Below are 23614 nucleotides of genomic sequence, written 5' to 3'. Positions count from 1 at the left end.
TGGACCATAGAGGTCACAGGGCCGTAGAAACTGAGTAGACCGAGGTCACCAAAAGCAGGAATTAGTAGTTAAAATACATTTTCTAGTGAACAGCAATAGACGCTGTGTAATTCTGCGTATGACCAGAATTAAAATATGTCTACAATATCTTAATTACTTAAGAGATAAGGAATATTTAGTAAACAGAGCAGACGGTGATTTAAGTCTGCCGTAGTAGAAACTATAACTGGTTTTTGTTGACTACACACGAGCCGTGAGTAGATACCTGTAAACTAGATATCGTGTGCCTGTGAGTTCACGGACTGTTTTTGTAGTTTTATACCTAAGTGAAGGGAAGAGAGTTTTGTCATTGCAATTGTGTACGAGATTGTCATCTCGAGTTGTGTTTTTGCCTACAAAACTGTGAGTACTGGATTTTTGAGTACCTAACATTTATGTTCATGATTGTGTGTATTTGTGTGTATGTCGTCATACCTGTATAATACAGTGGAGGGAACCTACATTTGGAGTTGTGTTTGATTCCTGTATAATAGCGTACTAGCGCATTTGCATTCATTCACACATTGCTAGGATTCACTTTCAACATTGCTAGGATTTACTGTGAACACTGCTAGGATTTACTTTGAACATTGCTAGGATTTACTTTGAACATTGCCAGGATTTTAATTTGAACATTGCTAGGATTTACTTTGAACACTGCTAGGATTTATTGTGAACATTGCTAGGATTTACTTTGAACACTGCTAGGATTTACTTTGAACACTGCTAGGATTTACTGTGAACATTGCTAGGATTTACTTTGAACATTGCTAGGATTTACTTTGAACATTCCTAGGATTTACTGTGAACATTGCAAGGATTTACTGTGAACATTGCAAGGATTTACTGTGAACTCTGCTAGGATTTACTTTGAACACTGCTAGGATTTACTTTGAACATTGCTAGGATTTACTGTGAACATTGCTAGGATTTACTGTGAACATTGCTAGGATTTACTGTGAACATTGCTAGGATTTACTGTGAACATTGCTAGGATTTACTGTGAACATTGCTAGGATTTACTGTGAACATTGATAGGATTTACTGTGAACATTGATAGGATTTACTGTGAACATTGATAGGATTTACTGTGAACATTGCTAGGATTTACTTTGAACATTGCTAGGATTTACTGTGAACATTGTTAGGATTTTAATTTGAACATTGCTAGGATTTACTTTGAAAACTGCTAGGATTTAATTTGAACATTGCTAGGATTTACTGTGAACATTGCTTGGATTTACTTTGAACATTGCTAGGATTTACTGTGAACATTGCGCCAGTTGAATATGGGCATGATGTATTCCGTTTCAAAAAAATAGGAACACGATACGAACAGAAATAAACAGAAACCTTGCATTATTGGGTCACCGAGGTAATTTTAAGTGGAATATCTCACGTCAAAATTGAAATAGAAATGAGAGGGTCACTTCTTAGTTCTCATAATTCTTACAAAAGAAACAACAGCGTGTTTTGAGATAGAAGTTTGTGCGTGTTACTTTTTCATTAGGAGCATTGGAACATCATTTCTGAGGTCTCAGTCAGACTGTAGTTTGACCCGACCTCATTTACATGGTATACACACGTGTGAAGATATGACTTATTTATCACATGGGTCATCTCTCTCACGTCAATAGGATACATTGTGTTTCAACAGAAAACTGTTTTGTATTTCAACTCTACCTCACCCGTTGTTTTGTAAACTATTACAAATGAATCTTCGGTTATTATCCTCGGATGGAACATTAAACGTGTTAACCATTGAATAATGCTTTATGGACGGATTATAGCATCACTTGATCGGACAGTGCAATTGGAAAACATCAGACACTGCTACATTCACACTTGTCGACACCAACAGCAGGAAACAGAACATAGTACATCATCATCATCATCATCATCATCATCTGGTTGTGAATGAGGGGAATACGCTCAGTTATAATATAAGCTCACCATTATCACTAATGTTACATTCTTTGCATTTGACTCCACGACATCTCAGTGGAAACCTGGACACGCTTCCTGCGTACGACTTGAGGTCTCGGCGTGCCTGCAGGAACCTGGTGAAGGGTTTGTCTCTGTCTTTCTCTCCCAGCTTGTGTTTGTCTTCCTCTGTCAGCTTGTCGGTCAGGAAGGGGACGTCCTGCAAGATTCCACAGTATTACACCTGATAAGACCAACCGTTCGCTGTGACGTCACATTACACACATGTTAAACTTATACAAGTGATAGGATCATCCTTTCACTGAGATTAACTACTGCCAATGACTGATGGCGTGTCTACAGTGTGTGACATGACAAGGGAACTCACCGCTTCATAGAGACACAATGACTGATGACATGTCTACAGTGTGTGACGTGACAAGGGAACTCACCGCTTCATAGAGACACAATGACTGATGTCATGTCCACAGTGTGTGACGTGACAAGGGAACTCACCGCTTCATAGAGACACAATGACTAATGACATGTCTACAGTGTGTGACATGACAAGGGAACTCACCGCTTCATAGAGACACAATGACTGATGACATGTCTACAGTGTGTGACGTGACAAGAGAACTTACCGCTTCATAGAGACACAACGACTAATGACATGTCTACAGTGTGTGACGTGAAAAGGGAACTCACCGTTTCATGGAAACACAATGACTGATATCATGTCTACAGTGTGTGACGTGACAAGGGAACTCACCGCTTGATAGAGACACAATGACTGATGACATGTCTACAGTGTGTGACATGACAAGGAAACTTACCGCTTGATAGAGACACAATGACTGATGACATGTCTATAGTGTGTGACATGACAAGGAAACTTACCGCTTGATAGAGACACAATGACTGATGACATGTCTACAGTGTGTGTCATGACAAGGGAACTCACCGCTTCATAGAGACACAATGACTGATGACATGTCTACAGTGTGTGACATGACAAGGGAACTCACCGCTTCACAGAAACACAATGACTGATGACATGTCTACAGTGTGTGACATGACAAGGGAACTCACCGCTTGATAGAGACACAATGACTGATGTCATGTCTACAGTGTGTGACGGGACAAGGGAACTCACCGCTTCACAGAGACACAATGACTGATGACATGTCTACAGTGTGTGACGGGACAAGGGAACTCACCGCTTCACAGAAACACAATGACTGATGACATGTCTACAGTGTGTGACATGACAAGGGAACTCACCGCTTGATAGAGACACAATGACTGATGACATGTCTACAGTGTGTGTCATGACAAGGGAACTCACCGCTTGATAGAGACACAATGACTGATGACATGTCTACAGTGTGTGTCATGACAAGGGAACTCACCGCTTGATAGAGACACAATGACTGATGACATGTCTACAGTGTGTGTCATGACAAGGGAACTCACCGCTTGATAGAGACACAATGACTGATGACATGTCTACAGTGTGTGTCATAACAAGGGAACTCACCGCTTCATAGAGACACAATGACTGATGACATGTATACAGTGTGTGTCATGACAAGAGAACTTACCGCTTCACAGAGACACAATGACTGATGACATGTCTACAGTGTGTGACGTGACAAGGAACTTACCGCTTCATGGAAACACAATGACTGATGACATGTCTACAGTGTGTTACGTGACAAGGGAACTTACCGCTTCATAGAGACGCAGGAGCCTGGCCAGGTGGAAGTCGAAGAATTTGGGTTTGAGGTGAGTGAGGAACGCTGACACAGCAGTCGGGGAGCGGCCCAGCAGGGAGTCAATGAAGCAGTCCAGCTGTAGTTTGTTGTTCTCTGGCTCTGAAAACAGGACAATACATTACATTAAATTACATATCTTACCCAATTCACATATAGCAATTAACCCTGGTTCAGTGCTGGTAACGCTGTACGCGTCCCCTTGGTAACAAGGAAGACGCCTCCAAAAAAGAGTGACCGAGACCCGTAAGGGTGTCAAGGCCAGCCTGGAAACGAGGCTGCCTTCCGTATGCGCGCGCATACGCCGCCATATGCATCATTCTAAAAACTCAGCGTCAGTGAGACTGGTCGCATTTGATGTACGCTCCGGTTGTTCAGCCGTTGTTACTTAGTCATTTTGACTTTGTTTCGCTCCTCTTGGTATCTTTTTGTCTTCTGGACTTCACAACTATGTTGAGGTGAGGTCGTTTCTTGTATGTTTCTTGATTTTGGCAGCATTGTCGGCCGCATTTTGGACTTAGAAATTTTTTCATACATTTTTCGTGAGTCGTTTTTTGTCATGGCCGACAATGCTAAGAAGAGGTCAGCTCCTTTACAGGTTCTGCTGTGCCCTCTTCGCCTATGAAAGCTCCTAGAAAGTCTAAACAATCCGGTCAAGCGTCCGTTTCTGTTGAAGATACTCTTGCTTAAAAATGTTTTGATGTGTTGGGATTTTACCCGCAAAGCCGGTAGACAGTACTGCGTCCATTTTGTCTACTAAGCCGGTTGACAATATCGCTCATGTTGATTAACCTGCTATAGGGGAGTCTTCCCCGGTGGGGCCTGTTTTGGCATCCGCGGACTTTGCCGCGTTGTTGTTATCTCTTAGTTCGCAGATTTCTACTTTAGCGGCCGAAATGTCATCGACGAGAGTGGAGCTTTGTTCTCTCCCTTCCGGGTGGCTGACGTCTCTGCCCTTGCCAAGGTTCGACCGTCTCCTTCCGCTACAGTCACGCGGGTGGATGTGCATGCCTCTCAGGATGAGGATGTCTTTCCGTTTGCCGCTTTTGAGGGGTTCGCCTTCCGGCGTGCCGTCACGAACACAAGGTATGACTGCTGAGTTAGTAACCGGGTTCTCCGGCCAAAACTCGGCACGCGGTCAGGAGCGAGTAGCCTCAGGCGCATTGCAGCCAGGCGAAAGTTCTTATCTCTCGGCTGACTCAACCCGCTTTGGCGGCCTTTCAGTGGGGAATAAGAGCCCTGGTGCGCGTAAGGAAGTTCCACTGCACTCTGCTCAGTCCGTGGACGGGGGCGAGTGTGTGTGGCTTCCGCTTCCGCCCTCTGGGCGGGAGGTAGACACTAAAGCTGGTTCTCTGCTAGACGATGGTAGTCAGTACGGGAGTCAGCTTTCGGATTGCATGGTAGTGCAAGACGACTGGTTTACTGTGTGCAAAACTGGGTGGTGCTTGGATTGACCAGGAGTGTCTTTCTGGGTGTCACCTTCCTGATTGCGATTGCGAGCATGAAGGAGAGGTTAACGAGGGTGCGTCCACGGTGGTGGACGACTCCCAGCTTACTTGCCGTTCAAGTTGTCCAGCGCAGTGACGTGGGCAGCGGAAAACGGCATTTAGGTATTGTGGAAATTGGTGATTCAGGGATCGACCGCGAACGACTTGGCCGGGAACGTCTTTCCGGGGGTCACCTTCCTGATTGCGATTGCGAGCATGAAGGAAAGGATAACGAGTGCGTCCACGGGAATGGACGACACCCAGCTTAACTTGCCGTTCAAGTTGTCCAGCGCAGTGACGTGGGCGGCGGAAAACGGCATTTAAGTTTTGACCGGAAGGGGTGGTTGAGAGCAAGGGGTAACTTACTCCACCTCTATCTGGTTCCGACTTCTGGAAGTTCGGAGGAACAGGATGTTCTCTTCAGCTTCCGGGAATTGTTGTCCATTGCCCTGGAGTTGGCAATTGGCCGCGTGTAGCCGGGTTCTCCGGTGAAAGTGGTGTACGTTCGCAGGAGGAATGTAGCACGCATTTTCGTGGCTGGGCAACGTAAGCTTCCGCCCTGGGGGCAGGAAGTTGTTGGGCTGAGTGATTCTTGGGTTGACCATGCGAGTCTCTCTGGGGGTCACCTTCCTAACTTTGTAACCAAGCAGGAAGGAGAGGCTTGTGAGGGTGTGTCCACGGTGGTGGATGACACCCAGCTTAACTTGCCGTTCAAGTTGTCCAGCGCAGTGACGTGGGCAGTGGAAAACGGCATTTAGGTTTTGACAGGAACGGGGGGCAGGAAGTGAGCAGTAGGGCTGATTCTTTGTTGGACAGTTAAGTCAAACAGGGAGTCAGCTTCCATGTTACCAAGACAATCTGAGAGAACAAATGCACCTTATTTTTAAATCCATTTATAATAACATTTAATTGTCCTCAAATAAAACTATCAGAAAATAATGAATATTTCAACGTAACCAAGCTTGTTTTAATCATATACTGTAGCCCGACTCTTTAATGGATAACTCCAAAGTAAGTGCAACAGACTTTTCCTTTCGGGGGAGGGGCGGGGGGCAGAGCTAGGGGTGATATAAAACACAGTTTTAAACACAATAGCGCTAAATCAAGATTGCCGAACATATCAACGGATTCTTAATTGCTTCAGTTTACTTTTTTTGAATGAAATTTATTAAATGGTTTTATGTAACTGATAGTATCAAACGCAATAGCGTCATGCGTGCAGCAGTCAGCATCGGAAGGCAGCCCAGCTATCTATCTTCTTTCCTCCTATCTATCAATATTTGTGTCCGCTTATCCAAAAGTATAAATATTTCAGCGGTACAGCCAAATGTAAGAGACACTAGTAATTTCCAAATAGAGAAAGAGTAAACAACATTCAGGTCAGTACTAAAACTAAGATCGAAGAGCAACCCCTGTACTTGATCTCAGTGCTTCTTTCATACTGCAGCTATTTCAGGGCTTCTTGAGTCACTCAGTCGAAAGCAGGGTAACCTTCTTCCAAACAAAATACACCATGAAGCAGTTGTCTTATGTAATCAAATTCCATTTAGGTGAGATTTTTTGAATCAAGATTGTGCGAACTTCTGATTGAAAGGACATTTTTTTTTATGGGAGTCTTTCGCAAGAATGCAAAGTGTTCTTGATTTCGAATCAGTTTGAAATAAAGATAACTTTTTAATGCAAAAAAAAAAAAAAAAAAAAAAGGGAGTCAGCTTCCGGATTGCACGGTTGTGCTTGACGGCTGTTCAGATGAAGGTGCTTACGCATTACTGAAGAGCACTGAATTTAGGTTCCGTTTCATGTTAGCAAGTGCAGTGGCGCTCGCAGCTGAAATGGTTTGAGGACAACGGGATCGTCCGGTGTGTTTCTATGCAACCTGTTGGTTCTGATGTTTACTAATCCACGGCCGGTTTCGCTTCCGCTTTTGTGGCTGTGTCTTCCGGTACAGGATGGGATAGCCTTCTACCGTTAACACTGTGGTGTTGGTAGTCGGCAATTTTCAGCCTTTGGCTTTCGGTTCTGTTGCTGCGGTTCCTTTGCTGTTATTCAGGCTGTGTCCACTTCCTTTTCCAGTCTTCCAGCTGGAAGGAGACAGGTGGATGGAGATCTGGTCATGGAGTTCCGGTGTGGAAAATTTTCAAAACTTTTCCGATTTTTGGCAAGTTTTGCCTTATCGGGATTGGTGACTGGTTCTCATCATTTCGATGATTGTTATGATGCTTTTGAACGAGGGGAGGCTCATACTTCAGCTGTGTCGCTGTTCGCGGCATTTTGTAGTTGATTTGAGCCTTATAAGGAGAATCTTTGAGTGTTAAGTTCTTAGATCCTCTGGCGGGGTCTTTTTGTACTTGTGGAGTTTTCACAAGCGAGTCTTCTTTGTCACCACTACCTGTGTAGACAACGTTCGACTTTATACCTGCGGCGGTGTTGCTTTAGCTTGTGTCTTACGCTTAAGAGCGTGTCACTCGAGGAGCGCTTTCTGTAGGCTTCGGTTAACTCCAAACTTAAGAACTTAGGTTCTCTGTTTTCGTTCTACGGAACCGCCCTCAGGTTTGGCTAACATCCATCTGGATTTTGATAGCTAGGAGAAAGTGTCTGTAAGATCAAGATCTCCTAGCTCGGGGAGATTGTGGCTTCGGTTCTTTATGATGGGCTCGTTTGTACAAAACGCGCTTTTTCTCTCGCCTGGGCGGTTACGTTCTAACTGGATATCTTTGTGGTCTGACAGGACGCAGATACAAAGGAGTTAACTTTGCCGGTTTTTACCTGAGGGTAAGCCTCTGCCTTTAAAGTATTGTTCTTTTGGCTAGACTTTAATCTCTTTCTTGTTTGAAAGGTCTCTTTTTGAGACCCCTTCTATGCACGCGGGCTTTTATCTATCAAAGAGACGCTCACGGTAAAAGGAAAGCGCAAGGCAGGCCTTGGCTGTTGTTTGTTTCCAAACGAAAAGCTTCAGGCTGGCTGTTATCTACTTTAGCTTTTGGCTCTATACCCTCGCTTTCACAGGGTCTTTCTCATAGATCGTTTTGGCGACCTGTTGGTCGCACAGTACGGGTCTTTGCAATCTTGGTTCCAGACCTCTTAAGGCTGGCAAGAAGGCGTCTTTGCTTTCTCACATTCTAGTTACACGGATGTCTACTGTAAGGGTATCCTTGAGATACTTAGGGGCTTCCGCCTCAACTCTGGATTTGGTTCAGAGTCTTTATAGGGGTTTTGGCGTGTTTGTTCGCTTGTCACTTAGACTGGCTTGGTACGAAGCGCTTATTTCTTACGGAAAGAACTCCTCTTCTCTACGTGTAATGCAGGTGGCGATCCACCTATTCTGGGTTTCCGTTTTTTCTTGCATGTCTTATTTTTAAGACTTTATGTAATTTCTGTCACTTTGTTACGGCTTGGTGCGTCGCGATATAACCTTGAATGGTTGGAAACGACGTTAAACACCAAATAAAGAAAGAAAGTTACGGCTTGGTGCAGCGTTGCTTTATCCCGTTTCAAGACTAGCCTGGCGGATCTACACGGAAAACGGCCAAGCTTACTCTAGTAGCTTCTGGGAGAAGTGGGAGTAAGCGTACTTTCTAGCTATTTTGAATATAGACATTTTTTTTCAAGAAAGACTGTTCTATGACTTTTGGGTTTCTTGGAAATTTTCTGGCATTTAAGCAAAAATGGAAAAACAAGCTTCGAGTTGCATTTTCAATTCATGAAGCAAGGGTGTGGCTCCTTTAGAGTCACGTTTAGTCAATTAAAACTTTTCGGGTTTCGAAGTTTTTTCCGACTTGCACGGATCTTGTTAGATCATTGAATCAAAGGTTACTTGCCTTATCTTTCATCTCCATCGTGATTCAACCTAGGCTTTTATGCGGAAAACGGGGAAAACCAGCTTCCAATTGCATTTTCAATTCATGAAGCAAGATTTTGGCTCTTTTAGAGTCAGGTTTAGCCGTTTTAATATTTCGATTTTCGAAGAATTTTCTGACTTTCACGGACCTTGTTGGATCATCGAATCAAAGGCCATTTGCCTTATCTTTCGTCTCCGTCGTGATTTAACCTTAAACGGTTGGAAATGACGTTAAACACTGTATTAGGGTGGGTACAGGTCTATCTACTCTGGTAGGGGTATGACTTTTTGAAGTCAACCTTACCTAGATGGACTGCTACACTGGACTCTTGCTCCTGGGGAGCTTGATGTGTTTATTTGTCCCGTGAGGACTCTCAGAAGGTACCTGCCACGGACTCGGCATTCGGTCAGAAAGTCTGAAGCTTTTATGATATCACTTAACACAGCAAGGTGTAAGGATATTGCGAAAGTTTATTTAACCAAGTGAGTCTCCACTTTGATCAGACAGGTGCTTACCTGGTGATTAACACAGTCTGGAGATGTTAGGGCAGTTTTGCCTCTCACTGTAGCTAAAACGTATGAGGCAAGGCCTTGGGCCTCCTCTTTGACAGTCCTCCGGTCGGGCCGTTTTGGCTGAAGTACTGGAGTCGGAGTCAGAGACGTCTCGGTTATGGTAGCCTCGGAACAGGTCCTAATTTCATGATTTCACTATATACCCGCCACCTATAGTAGCAATCTGCTATATGTGAGTTGGGTAAGATATGTAATTTAATCAAAATTTTAGTAATAAATTTTCATTTGATTAATATACTTACCCAACTCACATCGTTTATTCCCTCCCGCCTCCCCGCTGTGGGGTTGTATATGTCTAAAAAAGAAGCGAGTTGGGCTTCGTTTTAGAATGATGCATATGGCGGCGTATGCGCGCGCATACGGAAGGCAGCCTCGTTTCCAGGCTGGCCTAGACACCCTTACGGGTCTCGGTCACTCTTTTTTAGAGGCGTCTTCCTTGTTACCAAGGGGACGCGTACAGCGTTACCAGCACTGAACCAGGGTTAATTGCTATATGTGAGTTGGGTATTAATCAAATGAAAATGTATTACTAAAATTTTTGAATACAAGTCAATGAAGTAGTCTAGCTGTAGCTTGTCGTTCTCTGAAAACAGTACAATACAATACAAGTCAATGAAGAAGTCCAGCTGTAGCTTGTCGTTCTCTGAAAACAGTACAATACAATACAATACAAGTCAATGAAGTAGTCCAGCTGTAGCTTGTCGTTCTCTGAAAACAGCCCAACACAAAACAAAACAATACAATACAATACAATTTAATATTGCCTGATCCAATCTTGTCTAATGCAATCTAGTCCAATTCAATCCAATTCCAATCCAAGATACTGTAATACATCACAGTGCAGTGCAATATAATGCGGTACCATGCAACACAATGCAATACAATGCAATATAACACGGTACCCTTCAACACAATACAATACAATGCAATATAATGTCGTACCATGCAACACAATGCAATACAATCCAATATAATGTGGTACCATGCAACACAATACAATACAATGCAATATAATGTGGTACCATGCAACACAATACAATACAATGCAATATAATGTCGTACCATGCAACACAATCCAATACAATCCAATATAATGTGGTACCATGCAATACAATACAATGCAATATTATGTTGTACCATGCAACACAATACAATGCAATATAATGTCGTACCATGCAACACAATCCAATACAATGCAATGTAATGTGGTGCCATGCAACACAATGCAATACAATGCAATATAATGCGGTACCATGCAACACAATCCAATACAATGCAATATAATGTGGTACCATGCAACACAATCCAATACAATGCAATATAATGTCGTACCATGCAACACAATCCAATACAATCCAATATAATGTGGTACCATGCAAAACAATACAATACAATGCAATATAATGTGGTACCATGCAACACAATACAATGCAATATAATGTCGTACCATGCAACACAATCCAATACAATCCAATATAATGTGGTACCATGCAACACAATCCAATACAATGCAATATAATGTGGTACCATGCAACCCAATCCAATACAATGCACTATAATGTGGTACCATGCAACACAATCCAATACAATGCAATATAATGTGGTACCATGCAACACAATCCAATACAATGCAATATAATGTGGTACCATGCAACACAATCCAATACAATGCAATGTAATGTCGTACCATGCAACACAATCCAATACAATGCAATATAATGTGGTACTATGCAACACAATCCAATACAATCCAATATAATGTGTTACCATGCAACACAATGTAATACAATCCAATACAATGTGGTACTATGCGACACAATCCAATACAATGCAATATAATGTGGTACCATGCAACACAATCCAATACAATGCAATATAATGTAGTACTATAATAATAATAATAACGATTACTTATATAGCGCGTAAACCTCGTGGTGACGAGCCCAGAGCGCTTTACGCTTACACAATCATAATACAAACAAGGAAAGAGAACTAAATCCGAATAAATTCAAACATGGTCACACACACCCACACACGCACGCACACACACGCGCACACACACACACACACGCGCGCGCGCGCGCGCACGCACACACACACACAATCTTTCTTTCGTCATTGTCAATGTTCAGGTAACCCGCAATGTCATTCCATGTACGCATACGTTATTCTAGTACAACACACACAGGCACATACACATCCTCATGAACGCCACACTTTAGTAGATAATACACGTGGCAGCGCCGATGACTCACCGATCATGGGATCTCCTTCAGAGGTCTAACTTAAACATGTGTGTTTTGAGGGCTGTTCTAAAGGCAGATGGTGACTGGGAATCCCTAATGCTCCGGGGGATTTTCTCCCAGACAAGAGGTCCCTGGTACTTGAAGGATCTCTCAAATCCATAGTTAGTTGATTTTCTGTTTCTTTTTGGTTTACTAAGTACATTGGTATCTGTTGCAGAGCGAAGAGAGGAGAGGTTTGAATATTTTGATAACATCTCAGAGAGATAAGCAGGTCCTGTACCATGAAAGAAAGAGAAACAAATGCATGCAATTTTGTATTGAATACGACTTCTTACAGGCAGCCAGTGAAGGGATCTCAAAACAGGTGTGATGTGGTGTCTTTTAGGGGTCTTTGTGATTAATCTAGCGGAGTTGTTCTGTACTTTCTGCAGTTTTTCAATGAGATAGTCAAATGAACCAGAAAGAAGGGCATTTCCGTAATCTAGCCTTGAAAGAACGAGAGAGCAAATGAGGGTTTTTGTAGCATCGGAAGAAAGGCAGTGGCGGATGGAGCTAATTTTTCTCAGTTCATAGTAGGCATTTCTACAGACAGTGGAGACTTGTTGTTTGAAACAGAGAGTTTCGTCGAAGATGACACCGAGGTTTCGTACTTGAGAAGCCAACTGAATATCAGTTCCAGCTATAGAGATTTGGGCAGGAAGGGATGGTTCTTTTTTAAGAGAAGGGGGTACAACTAGCATGATCTCGGTCTTGTCGTCATTAAGTTTCAATTTATTTTCGGTCATCCACAATTTCAAGTCAGAGATGCAGTTCTTAGTTGTCTCGATTGTGTTGGGGAGGTCAGTAATAGGGCCAGATTTTTGTAACTGAGTGTCATCAGCAAAGCTTTCATAGGAAACAGAGTGGCGAGAGATGACATTAGATATTGGTTTCGTGTACATGATGAATAGCACCGGGCCAAGTACAGATCCTTGGGGGACACCGACAGTCAACGGGGATGGAGCAGATTGGAAGCCGTCAATGGAGACTATCTGAGAGCGGTCTGTGAGGTAGGACTTAAACCTTCCCGAGAGTAAGGCAGCGTTTTGTAGCCGGGGGGTGTTAAGTCCTTGATCTTAGCGTTAGCTCCTTTATGGGGGAGCCACGATTCAGTAATGCAAAATATATCCGTGTCGTTGTCCATTATAAAAGCGTTGATTGGGGCGCTGGTCTCTTTATTTGCTGCTGACTGAGCGTTAAAAACACAGACAGAAAGATTTTCAGATTGCTTTATGTTGCAAGGCACACGGACAAGATTGCCGTGATTTACAGTTGAATGGCGCGTATGGTAAGACGAGTGAGGGAGGAAAGGAGCATGGATGTCGTCAGTACGATTGAGAGCTGGGGCGGAAAGAGGTAGGACAGTATGACGTCTACTTTCTTTTTTGTGCTCTTCTTCTGTGTGTTTTCCTGATGACGTCAGCACCAGGATTTTCCTTTGCTTTTTTATTCCCCCTCGGCAGCCACGCTTTTTAGGAAGATGTACGCCGATCCGTAATTCACGTAATCGCGAGGTTAACTCAGGGTCAAGCTTAGCAGATTGTGCAGATAGAAGCTGTTCGCGTGTGTAGGGTGTCGACAACTTCACAGGTTCAATTTCTGGAAAATTGTCGTGCACGGCGCGTGGATCTGCGTGAAAACCGTGAGCCTGGCGGAGTTGTGACACGCTGCGCCTGGGAAACCCGTGGGGAGAAATAACAGGAGAAAATGGAGGCTCGGTTTGGTGGCGAAAAGTCGACTGGCAAAGCAAGTTACTGACCAGAGCGACGACGGTAAATGTCCAAATTTGCTGGAAACGTGGAGGCAGCATAGTGAGGAACGCTGACCAAAAGATGGCCCACATCATGACGAACACACTCGTACAAAAATCCGTCCAAGAAAGTCACAAATATCGACGAAAACAGCACAAACAAGGGAGAGACTAGTCAACGCAGCCTCCCGGCGCGAGAGCAGTTCACTATGCAACACAATCCAATACAATCCAATATAATGTGTTACCATGCAACACAATGTAATACGATCCAATACAATGTGGTACTATGCGACACAATCCAATACAATGCAATATAATGTGGTACCATGCAACACAATCCAATACAATGCAATACAATGTGGTACTATGCAACACAATCCAATACAATCCAATACAATGTGGTACCATGCAACACAATCCAATACAATCCAATACAATGTGGTACCATGCAACACAATACAATACAATCCAATATAATGTGGTACTATGCAACACAATCCAATATAATGCAATATAATGTCGTACCATGCAACACAATGCAATACAATGCAATATAACACGGTACTATGCAACACAATCCAATACAATGCAATATAATGTGGTACCATGCAACACAATCCAATACAATGCAATATAATGTGGTACCATGCAACACAATGCAATACAATGCAATATAATGCGGTACCATGCAACACAATGCAATACAATGCAATATAACACGGTACCCTTCAACACAATACAATACAATGCAATGCAGGGTCTTTACATCCCATGCAGGGCCTCAAGAAGTGGTGTTCGGTAAGTAACGCCGCGTTTTAATATAGTACCTCTATTTCACTGCATATTTCTCAGCTTAAATTTCAAAATGGGCATAAACCACAATTAATGTGACGCCATAACAATCTGGAGAAACAAAACATCAGTTAAGCATGACATATATTGAACAACAAAAAGTAATTTGTACATTTGACGTCACCAATGCCAAGGTCACTCTCTTCAGGGAAACAACGAGATTGTGTGGCCCCACTGTGTTTTATAAAATAATCATATTATGAAAGCACTTACATTCTTATCTTAGTTGTTATGTATTCATTGTTAGTAAACATCGGCATTACTCATGTTTTACTTTAAACGCAATCATTGTTATTTATAGATCACAGGCACCTGATGTAAGTAGGTCACACACGTGTAAATGTTGTGCCCAGTCCTTGTTTTTGTTTCTGTTATTATTTTAGTTAGCAGGTCTAGTTGAGCACGTATTAAGTATCATGTACCCACTACTAGTCATTGTGCATTTTAGTTAATGGACTGATGATGTCATTTGTATGGAGTCGACGCACGTGCGAGGATATGTATGTGTGGGAGGGGGGGGGGCGCGGGAGATGGAAGCTTGCTGTATGTTATGTAATGTATATATTGTGTGTGATACGTGGAAATGTGATACTATTTATTTGCATGTATGATACAGGTACAAATGTGATAATTGTAGGCTTATACTAGTGATTACTGTGTGTGATACATGAAATGTGATATGAATGCTGTTTTTATATGTTATACTCTTACTTTCTCCCAAGCGCAAGACAAATTCTTCTTTGAAAATTGAAGCCAATAAAATTTGAGTTGAGAGTTGAGTTGAGTCGAAGTTTAAGTCTGATTCGCTACGTTAACATCTTGTGTAAGAATACGGTGGACCTGGTGTCAAGTAGAAAAACCGATCTTACAGCACGAATGGAAAACGACACAGAAAGTGAGTGCCTCAGTGATTAGGAGTTCTCTTCATTGTGTACAATCTTCATTTCTCGACGCTGTCAGTAGGCCTATCACAACCCAAGTGTGTGGTGTTCGATGCAGACGACATAGCTTTTCAACGTTTGTCTTTTTTTGTAAGTCATTTGCAAACAGGCATAATGTAAGAAATATCCTCAAATGTCAAGTAACGACTGAATGTCTTGACAAGTGCGGAGAGTGAGGTTTGTCTCCCGATGTATGTGTGCGGGTCTGTCTGTGTGTCTGTCTGTGAAAAGCATTTCTCAAAAACTACCGGACCGATTGTGATGAAACTTGGTACAGACATTTTTGAAAGCATTTGCTTTAAAAAAATTTCCACCGATTTTAAATAGGGCTATTTGATGACGTCATATTAATTTGACCGTTTGCAAAAGTTGAGGCGGCACTCTCACGGCTTCAGTTTTTCGTAAATTTTTTAGACATTTTCATTACATGATCTTTGACTCGGTCCGGAGTATGGGATTGCGTTTAAGTTTGGTACCTTAACAATTCCCTTAAATTCAAAATTCGATTTTTGAATCACAAAGGTGATATTAATGTATTCTGTATACAATGTATACAATGTTGTTGTGTTTGGCAGAAAAGCTGGCTTAATATTCAGAAAACCGTTAAATAACCACTTTCTGTATTTTTGGGAAAAAGATCTATAAAATGAACATTCGTCTATTTGTTATCATTTTCTGAAAAAAAGAAAAATAATAGTTTTATTGTGTTTGCGTGGGAATAACGCTCACAATGCAGCGCCGGACTAGGTAAGTACTAGGGGGGGGGGGGGGGTAGAGATGGGGGTCCAGGGGGCGAAGCCCCCTTGGTGGTGGTTGCAAGGGGACGAAGCCCTCTTGAAGCTGAACGTTTTTTGATGTTTCTGGAGGGAAAGGAAGCCTCTCCTTGAATGAAAAAGGTAAATTCGACAGCAAGCTGTATAGGCAATGAAGAAGAATTGAGATTGAAAGGACTTATACTTTTCATCACAAAAATCGTTGAAGACAAAATGTCTTTCGAAAGATTTCTATACTTAGCTCGAGGTGCGATTTCTTCTCGGATTTCATGATGATCCAGATGCAACCCCCCACCAAAAAAAAAAGAAAAAAAAGAAAAAGCGTTTGGGAGGTACATGCTTAAGCCGGGGGGGGGGGGGGTGCGCAACCCCTGTAACCCCTCCCCCCTCCCCCCTAGTCCGGCCCTGCAATGAAGAATGTTGGTGAAAAGATAGCAGGTTTTGAAACTTTTTTCACTTTAACGCTCTTCTCGCCTACTCTTAGATCGCAGAACGTCATATTTAGTGGCAAGACATTATGAATCTGACTTCATCTAACAAAGAAAAATGGCCTCCCTCTCTCTTCGTAGCGGCCACAGCAATGTGTGTAAGTACGTTGCTCTGTGCGTGCGTGCGTATGTGTGTATATGTGTATGTGTGTATGTGTGAGCGTGTGTGTGTGTGTGTGTGTGTGTGTGTGTGTGTGTGTGTGTGTGTGTGTGTGTGTGTTTAATTACACTAATTCACTCACCTACTACACTCGGAGAATACGTGTGTTCAGGTACGTGGACAAGTTTCTGCTGGACTTTCATCGTTCTCAGCAACACGTCAATCTGAGCTTCTTGGTTATCTGCACAACACGGCAATATCAGCTTTTTGGTTATATGCACAACACAGCAATATGAGCTGGGCATCGTGGCGACCATCAACCAGACAGCAGTATGCCTCCTAACTCACCAGATGGAGAAAATTCTGTGTTCAGTGCATCCTACCTCACCAGATAGAGAAAGTTCTGTGTTCAGTGCCTCCTACCTCACCAGATAGAGAAAGTTCTGTGTTCAGTGCCTCCTACCTCACCAGATGAATAAAGTTCTGTGTTCAGTGCCTCCTACCTCACCAGATAGAGAAAGTTCTGTGTTCAGTGCCTCTTACCTCACAAGATAGAGAAAGTTCTGTGTTCAGTGCCTCCTACCTGACCAGATAGAGAAAGTTCTGTGTTCAGTGCCTCCTACCTCACCAGATGGAGAAAAGTCTGTGTTCAGTGCCTCCTACCTCACCAGATAGAGAAAGTTCTGTGTTCAGTGCCTCCTACCTCACCAGATGAATAAAGTTCTGTGTTCAGTGCCTCCTACCTCACCAGATGAATAAAGTTCTGTGTTCAGTGCCTCCTACCTCACCAGATGAATAAAGTTCTGTGTTCAGTGCCTCCTACCTGACCAGATAGAGAAAGTTCTGTGTTCAGTGCCTCCTACCTCACCAGGGATAAAGTTCTGTGTTCAGTGCCTCCTACCTGACCAGATAGAGAAAGTTCTGTGTTCAGTGCCTCCTACCTCACCAGATGGAGAAAATTCTGTGTTCAGTGCCTCCTACCTCACCAGAAAGAGAAAGTTCTGTGTTCAGTGCCTCCTACCTCACCAGATAGAGAAAGTTCTGTGTTCAGTGCCTCCTACCTCACCAGATGAATAAAGTTCTGTGTTCAGTGCCTCCTACCTCACCAGATGAATAAAGTTCTGTGTTCAGTGCCTCCTACCTCACCAGATGAATAAAGTTCTGTGTTCAGTGCCTCCTACCTGACCAGATAGAGAAAGTTGTGTGTTCAGTGCCTCCTACCTGACCAGATAGAGAAAGTTCTGTGTTCAGTGCCTCCTACCTCACCAGATGAATAAAGTTCTGTGTTCAGTGCCTCCTACCTCACCAGATGAATAAAGTTCTGTGTTCAGTGCCTCCTACCTCACCAGATGAATACAGTTCTGTGTTCAGTGCCTCCTACCTGACCAGATGGATAACGTTTTGTGTTCAGTGCCTCCTAAATCACCCGATGGATCAAGTTCTGTGTTCAGTGCCTCCTACCTGACCAGATAGAGAAAGTTCTGTGTTCAGTGCCTCCTACCTCACCAGATGGAGAAAATTCTGTGTTCAGTGCCTCCTACCTCACCAGAAAGAGAAAGTTCTGTGTTCAGTGCCTCCTACCTCACCAGATAGAGAAAGTTCTGTGTTCAGTGCCTCCTACCTCACCAGATGAATAAAGTTCTGTGTTCAGTGCCTCCTACCTCACCAGATGAATAAAGTTCTGTGTTCAGTGCCTCCTACCTCACCAGATGAATAAAGTTCTGTGTTCAGTGCCTCCTACCTGACCAGATAGAGAAAGTTGTGTGTTCAGTGCCTCCTACCTGACCAGATAGAGAAAGTTCTGTGTTCAGTGCCTCCTACCTCACCAGATGGAGAAAATTCTGTGTTCAGTGCCTCCCACCTCACCAGATAGAGAAAGTTCTGTGTTCAGTGCATCTTACCTCACCAGATAGAGGAAGTTCTGTGTTCAGTGCCTCCTACCTCACCAGGGATACAGTTCTGTGTTCAGTGCCTCCTACCTGACCAGATAGAGAAAGTTCTGTGTTCAGTGCCTCCTACCTCACCAGATAGAGAAAGTTCTGTGTTCAGTGCCTCCTACCTCACCAGATGGAGAAAGTTACTTTGTTCAGTGCCTCCTACCTCACCAGGGATAAAGTTCTGTGTTCAGTGCCTCTTACTTCACCAGATAGAGAAAGTTCTGTGTTCAGTGCCTCTTACCTCACCAGGGATAAAGTTCTGTGTTCAGTGCCTACTATCTCACCAGATAGAGAAAGTTCTGTGTTCAGTGCCTCCCACCTCACCAGATAGAGAAAGTTCTGTGTCTAGTGCCTCCTACCTCACCAGATAGAGAAAGTTCTGTGCTCAGTGCCTCCTACCTCACCAGATGGAGAAAGTTTCTTTGTTCAGTGCCTCCTACCTCACCAGATGGATAAAGTTCTGTGTTCAGTGCCTCTTACCTCACCAGGGATAAAGTTCTGTGTTCAGTGCCTCCTACTTCACCAGATGGATAAAGTTCTGTGTTCAGTGCCTCCTACCTCACCAGATGGATAACGTTTTGTGTTCAGTGCCTCCTAAATCACCCGATGGATAAAGTTCTGTGTTCAGTGCCTCCTACCTCACCAGATAGAGAAAGTTCTGTGTTCAGTGCTTTTTACCTCACCAGATAGAGAAAGTTCTGTGTTCAGTGCCTCCTATCTCACCAGATAGAGAAAGTTCTGTGTTCAGTGCCTCCTACCTCACCAGACAGAGAAAGTTATGTGTTCAGTGCCTCCTACCTCACCAGATAGAGAAAGTTCTGTGTTCAGTGCCTTCTACCTCACCAGATGGATAAAGTTCTGTGTTCAGTGCCTCCTACCTCACCAGATAGAGAAAGTTCTGTGTTCAGTGCCTCCTACCTCACAAGATAGAGAAAGTTCTGTGTTCAGTGCCTTCTACCTCACCAGATGGATAAAGTTCTGTGTTCAGTGCCTCCTACCTCACCAGATAGAGAAAGTTCTGTGTTCAGTGCCTCCTACCTCACCAAGGATAAAGTTCTGTGTTCAGTGCCTCCTACCTCACCAGATAGAGAAAGTTGTGTTTAGTGCCTCCTACCTCACCAGATAGAGAAAGTTCTGTGTTCAGTGCCTCCTACCTCACCAGATAGAGAAAGTTCTGTGTTCAGTGCCTCCTACCTCACCAGATAGAGAAAGTTCTGTGTTCAGTGCCTCCTACCTCACCAGATGGATAAAGTTCTGTGTTCAGTGCCTCCTACCTCACCCGATAGAGAAAGTTCTGTGTTCAGTGCCTCCTATCTCACTAGATGGATAAGGTTCTGTGTTCAGTGCCTCCTATCTCACCAGATAGAGAAAGTTCTGTGTTCAGTGCCTCCTACCTCACCAGATGGATAAAGTTCTGTGTTCAGTGCCTCCTATCTCACCAGATAGAGAAATTTCTGTGTTCAGTGCCTCCTACCTCACCAGATGGAACAAGTTCTGTGTTCAGTGCCTCCCACCTCACCAGATAGAGAAAGTTCTGTTTTCAGTGCCTCCTACCTCACCAAATGGAGAAAGTTTCTTTGTTCAGTGCCTCCTACCTCACCAGATAGAGAAAGTTCCGTGTTCAGTGCCTCCTACCTCACCAGATAGAGAAAGTTCTGTGTTCAGTGCCTCCTACCTCACCAGATAGAGAAAGTTCTGTGTTCAGTGCCTCCTACCTCACCAGGGATAAAGTTCTGTGTTCAGTGCCTCCTACCTCACCAGATAGAGAAAGTTCTGTGTTCAGTGCCTTCTACCTCACCAGGGATAAAGTTCTGTGTTCAGTGCCTCCTACCTCACCAGATAGAGAAAGTTCTGTGTTCAGTGCCTCCTACCTCACCAGATAGAGAAAGTTCTGTGTTCAGTGCCTTCTACCTCACCAGATGGATAAAGTTCTGTGTTCAGTGCCTCCTACCTCACCAGGGATAAAGTTCTGTGTTCAGTGCCTCCTACCTCACCAGATAGAGAAAGTTGTGTTCAGTGCCTCCTACCTCACCAGATAGAGAAAGGTCTGTGTTCAGTGCCTCCTACCTCACCAGATAGAGAAAGTTCTGTGTTGAGTGCCTCCTACCTCACCAGATAGAGAAAGTTCTGTGTTCAGTGCCTCCTACCTCACCAGATGGATAAAGTTCTGTGTTCAGTGCCTCCTACCTCACCAGATAAAGTTCTGTGTTCAATGCCTCCTACCTCACCAGGGATAAAGTTCTGTGTTCAGTGCCTCCTACCTCACCAGATAGAGAAAGTTCTGTGTTCAGTGCCTCCTACCTCACCAGGGATAAAGTTCTGTGTTCAGTGCCTCCTACCTCACCAGATAGAGAACGTTCTGTGTTCAGTGCCTCCTACCTCACCAGATAGAGAACGTTCTGTGTTCAGTGCCTTCTACCTCACCAGATGGAGAAAGTTCTGTGCTCAGTGCCTCCTACCTCACCAGATAGAGAAGGTTCTGTGTTCAGTGCCTCCTACCTCACCAGGGATAAAGTTCTGTGCTAAGTGCCTCCTACCTCACCAGATAGAGAAAGTTCTGTGTTCAGTGCCTCCTACCTCACCAGGGATAAAGTTCTGTGTTCAGTGCCTCCCACCTCACCAGATAGAGAAAGTTCTGTGTTCAGTGCCTCCTACCTCACTAGGGATAAAGTTATGTGTTCAGTGCCTCCCACCTCACCAGATAGAGAAAGTTCTGTGTTCAGTGCCTCCTACCTCACCAGATAAAGACAATTCTGTGTTCAATGCCTCCTACCCCACCAGGGATAAAATTCTGTGTTCAGTGCCTCCTACCTCACCAGATAGAGAACGTTCTGTGTTCAGTGCCTCCTACCTCACCAGATAGAGAAAGTTCTGTGTTCAGTGCCTTCTACCTCACCAGATGGATAAAGTTATATGCTCAGTGCCTCCTACCTCACCAGATGGAGAAAGTTCTGTGCTCAGTGCCTCCTACCTCACCAGAGAGAGACAGTTCTGTGTTCAGTGCCTCCTACCTCACCAGGGATAAAGTTCTATGCTCAGTGCCTCCTACCTCACCAGATAGAGAAAGTTCTGTGTTCAGTGCCTCCTACCTCACCAGGGATAAAGTTCTGTGTTCAGTGCCTCCCACCTCACCAGATAGAGAAAGTTCTGTGTTCAGTGCCTCCTACCTCACTAGGGATAAAGTTCTGTGTTCAGTGCCTCCCACCTCACCAGATAGAGAAAGTTCTGTGTTCAGTGCCTCCTACCTCACCAGGGATAAAGTTCTGTGTTCAGTGCCTCCCACCTCACCAGATAGAGAAAGTTCTGTGTTCAGTGCCTCCTACCTCACCAGATGGATAAAGTTCTGTGTTCAGTGCCTCCCACCTCACCAGATAGAGAAAGTTCTGTGTTCAGTGCCTCTCACCTCACCAGATAGAGAAAGTTCTGTGTTCAGTGCCTCCTACCTCACCAGGGATAAAGTGCTGTGTTCAGTGCCTCCCACCTCACCAGATAGAGAAAGTTCTGTGTTCAGTGCCTCCTACCTCACCAGGGATAAAGTGCTGTGTTCAATGCCTCCCACCTCACCAGATAGAGAAAGTTCTGTGTTCAGTGCCTCCTACCTCACCAGATGAATACAGTTCTGTGTTCAGTGCCTCCTACCTCACCAGATGGATAAAGTTCTGTGTTCAGTGCCTCTTACCTCACCAGGGATAAAGTTCTGTGTTCAGTGCCTCCCACCTCACCAGATAGAGAAAGTTCTGTGTTCAGTGCATCCTACCTCACCAGGGATAAAGTTCTGTGTTCAGTGCCTCCTACTCACCAGATAGAGAAGGTTCTGTGTTCAGTGCCTCCTACCTCACCAGGGATAAAGTTCTGTGCTAAGTGCCTCCTACCTCACCAGATAGAGAAAGTTCTGTGTTCAGTGCTTCCTACCTCACCAGGGATAAAGTTCTGTGTTCAATGCCTCCTACCTCACCAGATAGAGAAAGTTCTGTGTTCAGTGCCTCCTACCTCACTAGGGATAAAGTTCTGTGTTCAGTGCCTCCCACCTCACCAGATAGAGAAAGTTCTGTGTTCAGTGCCTCCTACCTCACCAGATAGAGAACATTCTGTGTTCAATGCCTCCTACCTCACCAGGGATAAATTTCTGTGTTCAGTGCCTCCTACCTCACCAGATGGATAAAGTTCTGTGTTCAGTGCATCCTACCTCACCAGGGATAAAGTTCTGTGTTCAGTGCCTCCTACTCACCAGATAGAGAAAGTTCTGTGTTCAGTGCCTCCTACCTCACCAGATAGAGAAAGTTCTGTGTTCAGTGCCTTCTACCTCACCAGATGGATAAAGTTATGTGCTCAGTGCCTCCTACCTCACCAGATGGAGAAAGTTCTGTGCTCAGTGCCTCCTACCTCACCAGATAGAGAAAGTTCTGTGTTCAGTGCCTCCTACCTCACCAGGGATAAAGTTCTGTGTTCAGTGCCTCCTACCTCACCAGATAGAGAAAGTTCTGTGTTCAGTGCCTCCTACCTTACCAGGGATAAAGTTCTGTGTTCAGTGCCTCCCACCTCACCAGGGATAAAGTTCTGTGTTCAGTGCCTCCCACCTCACCAGATAGAGAAAGTTCTGTGTTCAGTGCCTCCTACCTCACTAGGGATAAATTTCTGTGTTCAGTGCCTCCCACCTCACCAGATAGAGAAAGTTCTGTGTTCAGTGCCTCCTACCTCACCAGGGATAAAGTTCTGTGTTCAGTGCCTCCACCTCACCAGATAGAGAAAGTTCTGTGTTCACTGCCTCCTACCTCACCAGATGGATAAAGTTCTGTGTTCAGTGCCTCCCACCTCACCAGATAGAGAAAGTTCTGTGTTCAGTGCCTCCT

General features: G+C 44.1%; 1 protein-coding gene across 1 annotated transcript in view; it reads right to left on the bottom strand.

Moving 5' to 3' along the window:
* The window catches only part of LOC138950076 (transient receptor potential cation channel subfamily M member 5-like), a 173067-nt gene that overhangs the window by 64267 nt on the left and 85186 nt on the right, over window positions 1-23614 (bottom strand). Inside the window, exons 7-9 of the mRNA XM_070321854.1 lie at window positions 16970-17068; window positions 3694-3839; window positions 1993-2182 (exon numbers count right to left, since the gene is read on the bottom strand). Coding sequence (XP_070177955.1) covers window positions 1993-2182; window positions 3694-3839; window positions 16970-17068 — 435 coding nt within the window. The remainder of the gene's footprint in view (window positions 1-1992; window positions 2183-3693; window positions 3840-16969; window positions 17069-23614) is intronic.

This window comes from Littorina saxatilis, linkage group LG16, assembly GCF_037325665.1.
Source record: "Littorina saxatilis isolate snail1 linkage group LG16, US_GU_Lsax_2.0, whole genome shotgun sequence".
NCBI classification, from domain to species: Eukaryota; Metazoa; Mollusca; class Gastropoda; order Littorinimorpha; family Littorinidae; genus Littorina; species Littorina saxatilis.
The sequence above is the reverse complement of the archived record's forward strand: the minus strand, read 5'-3'. Positions and strand labels throughout refer to the sequence as shown.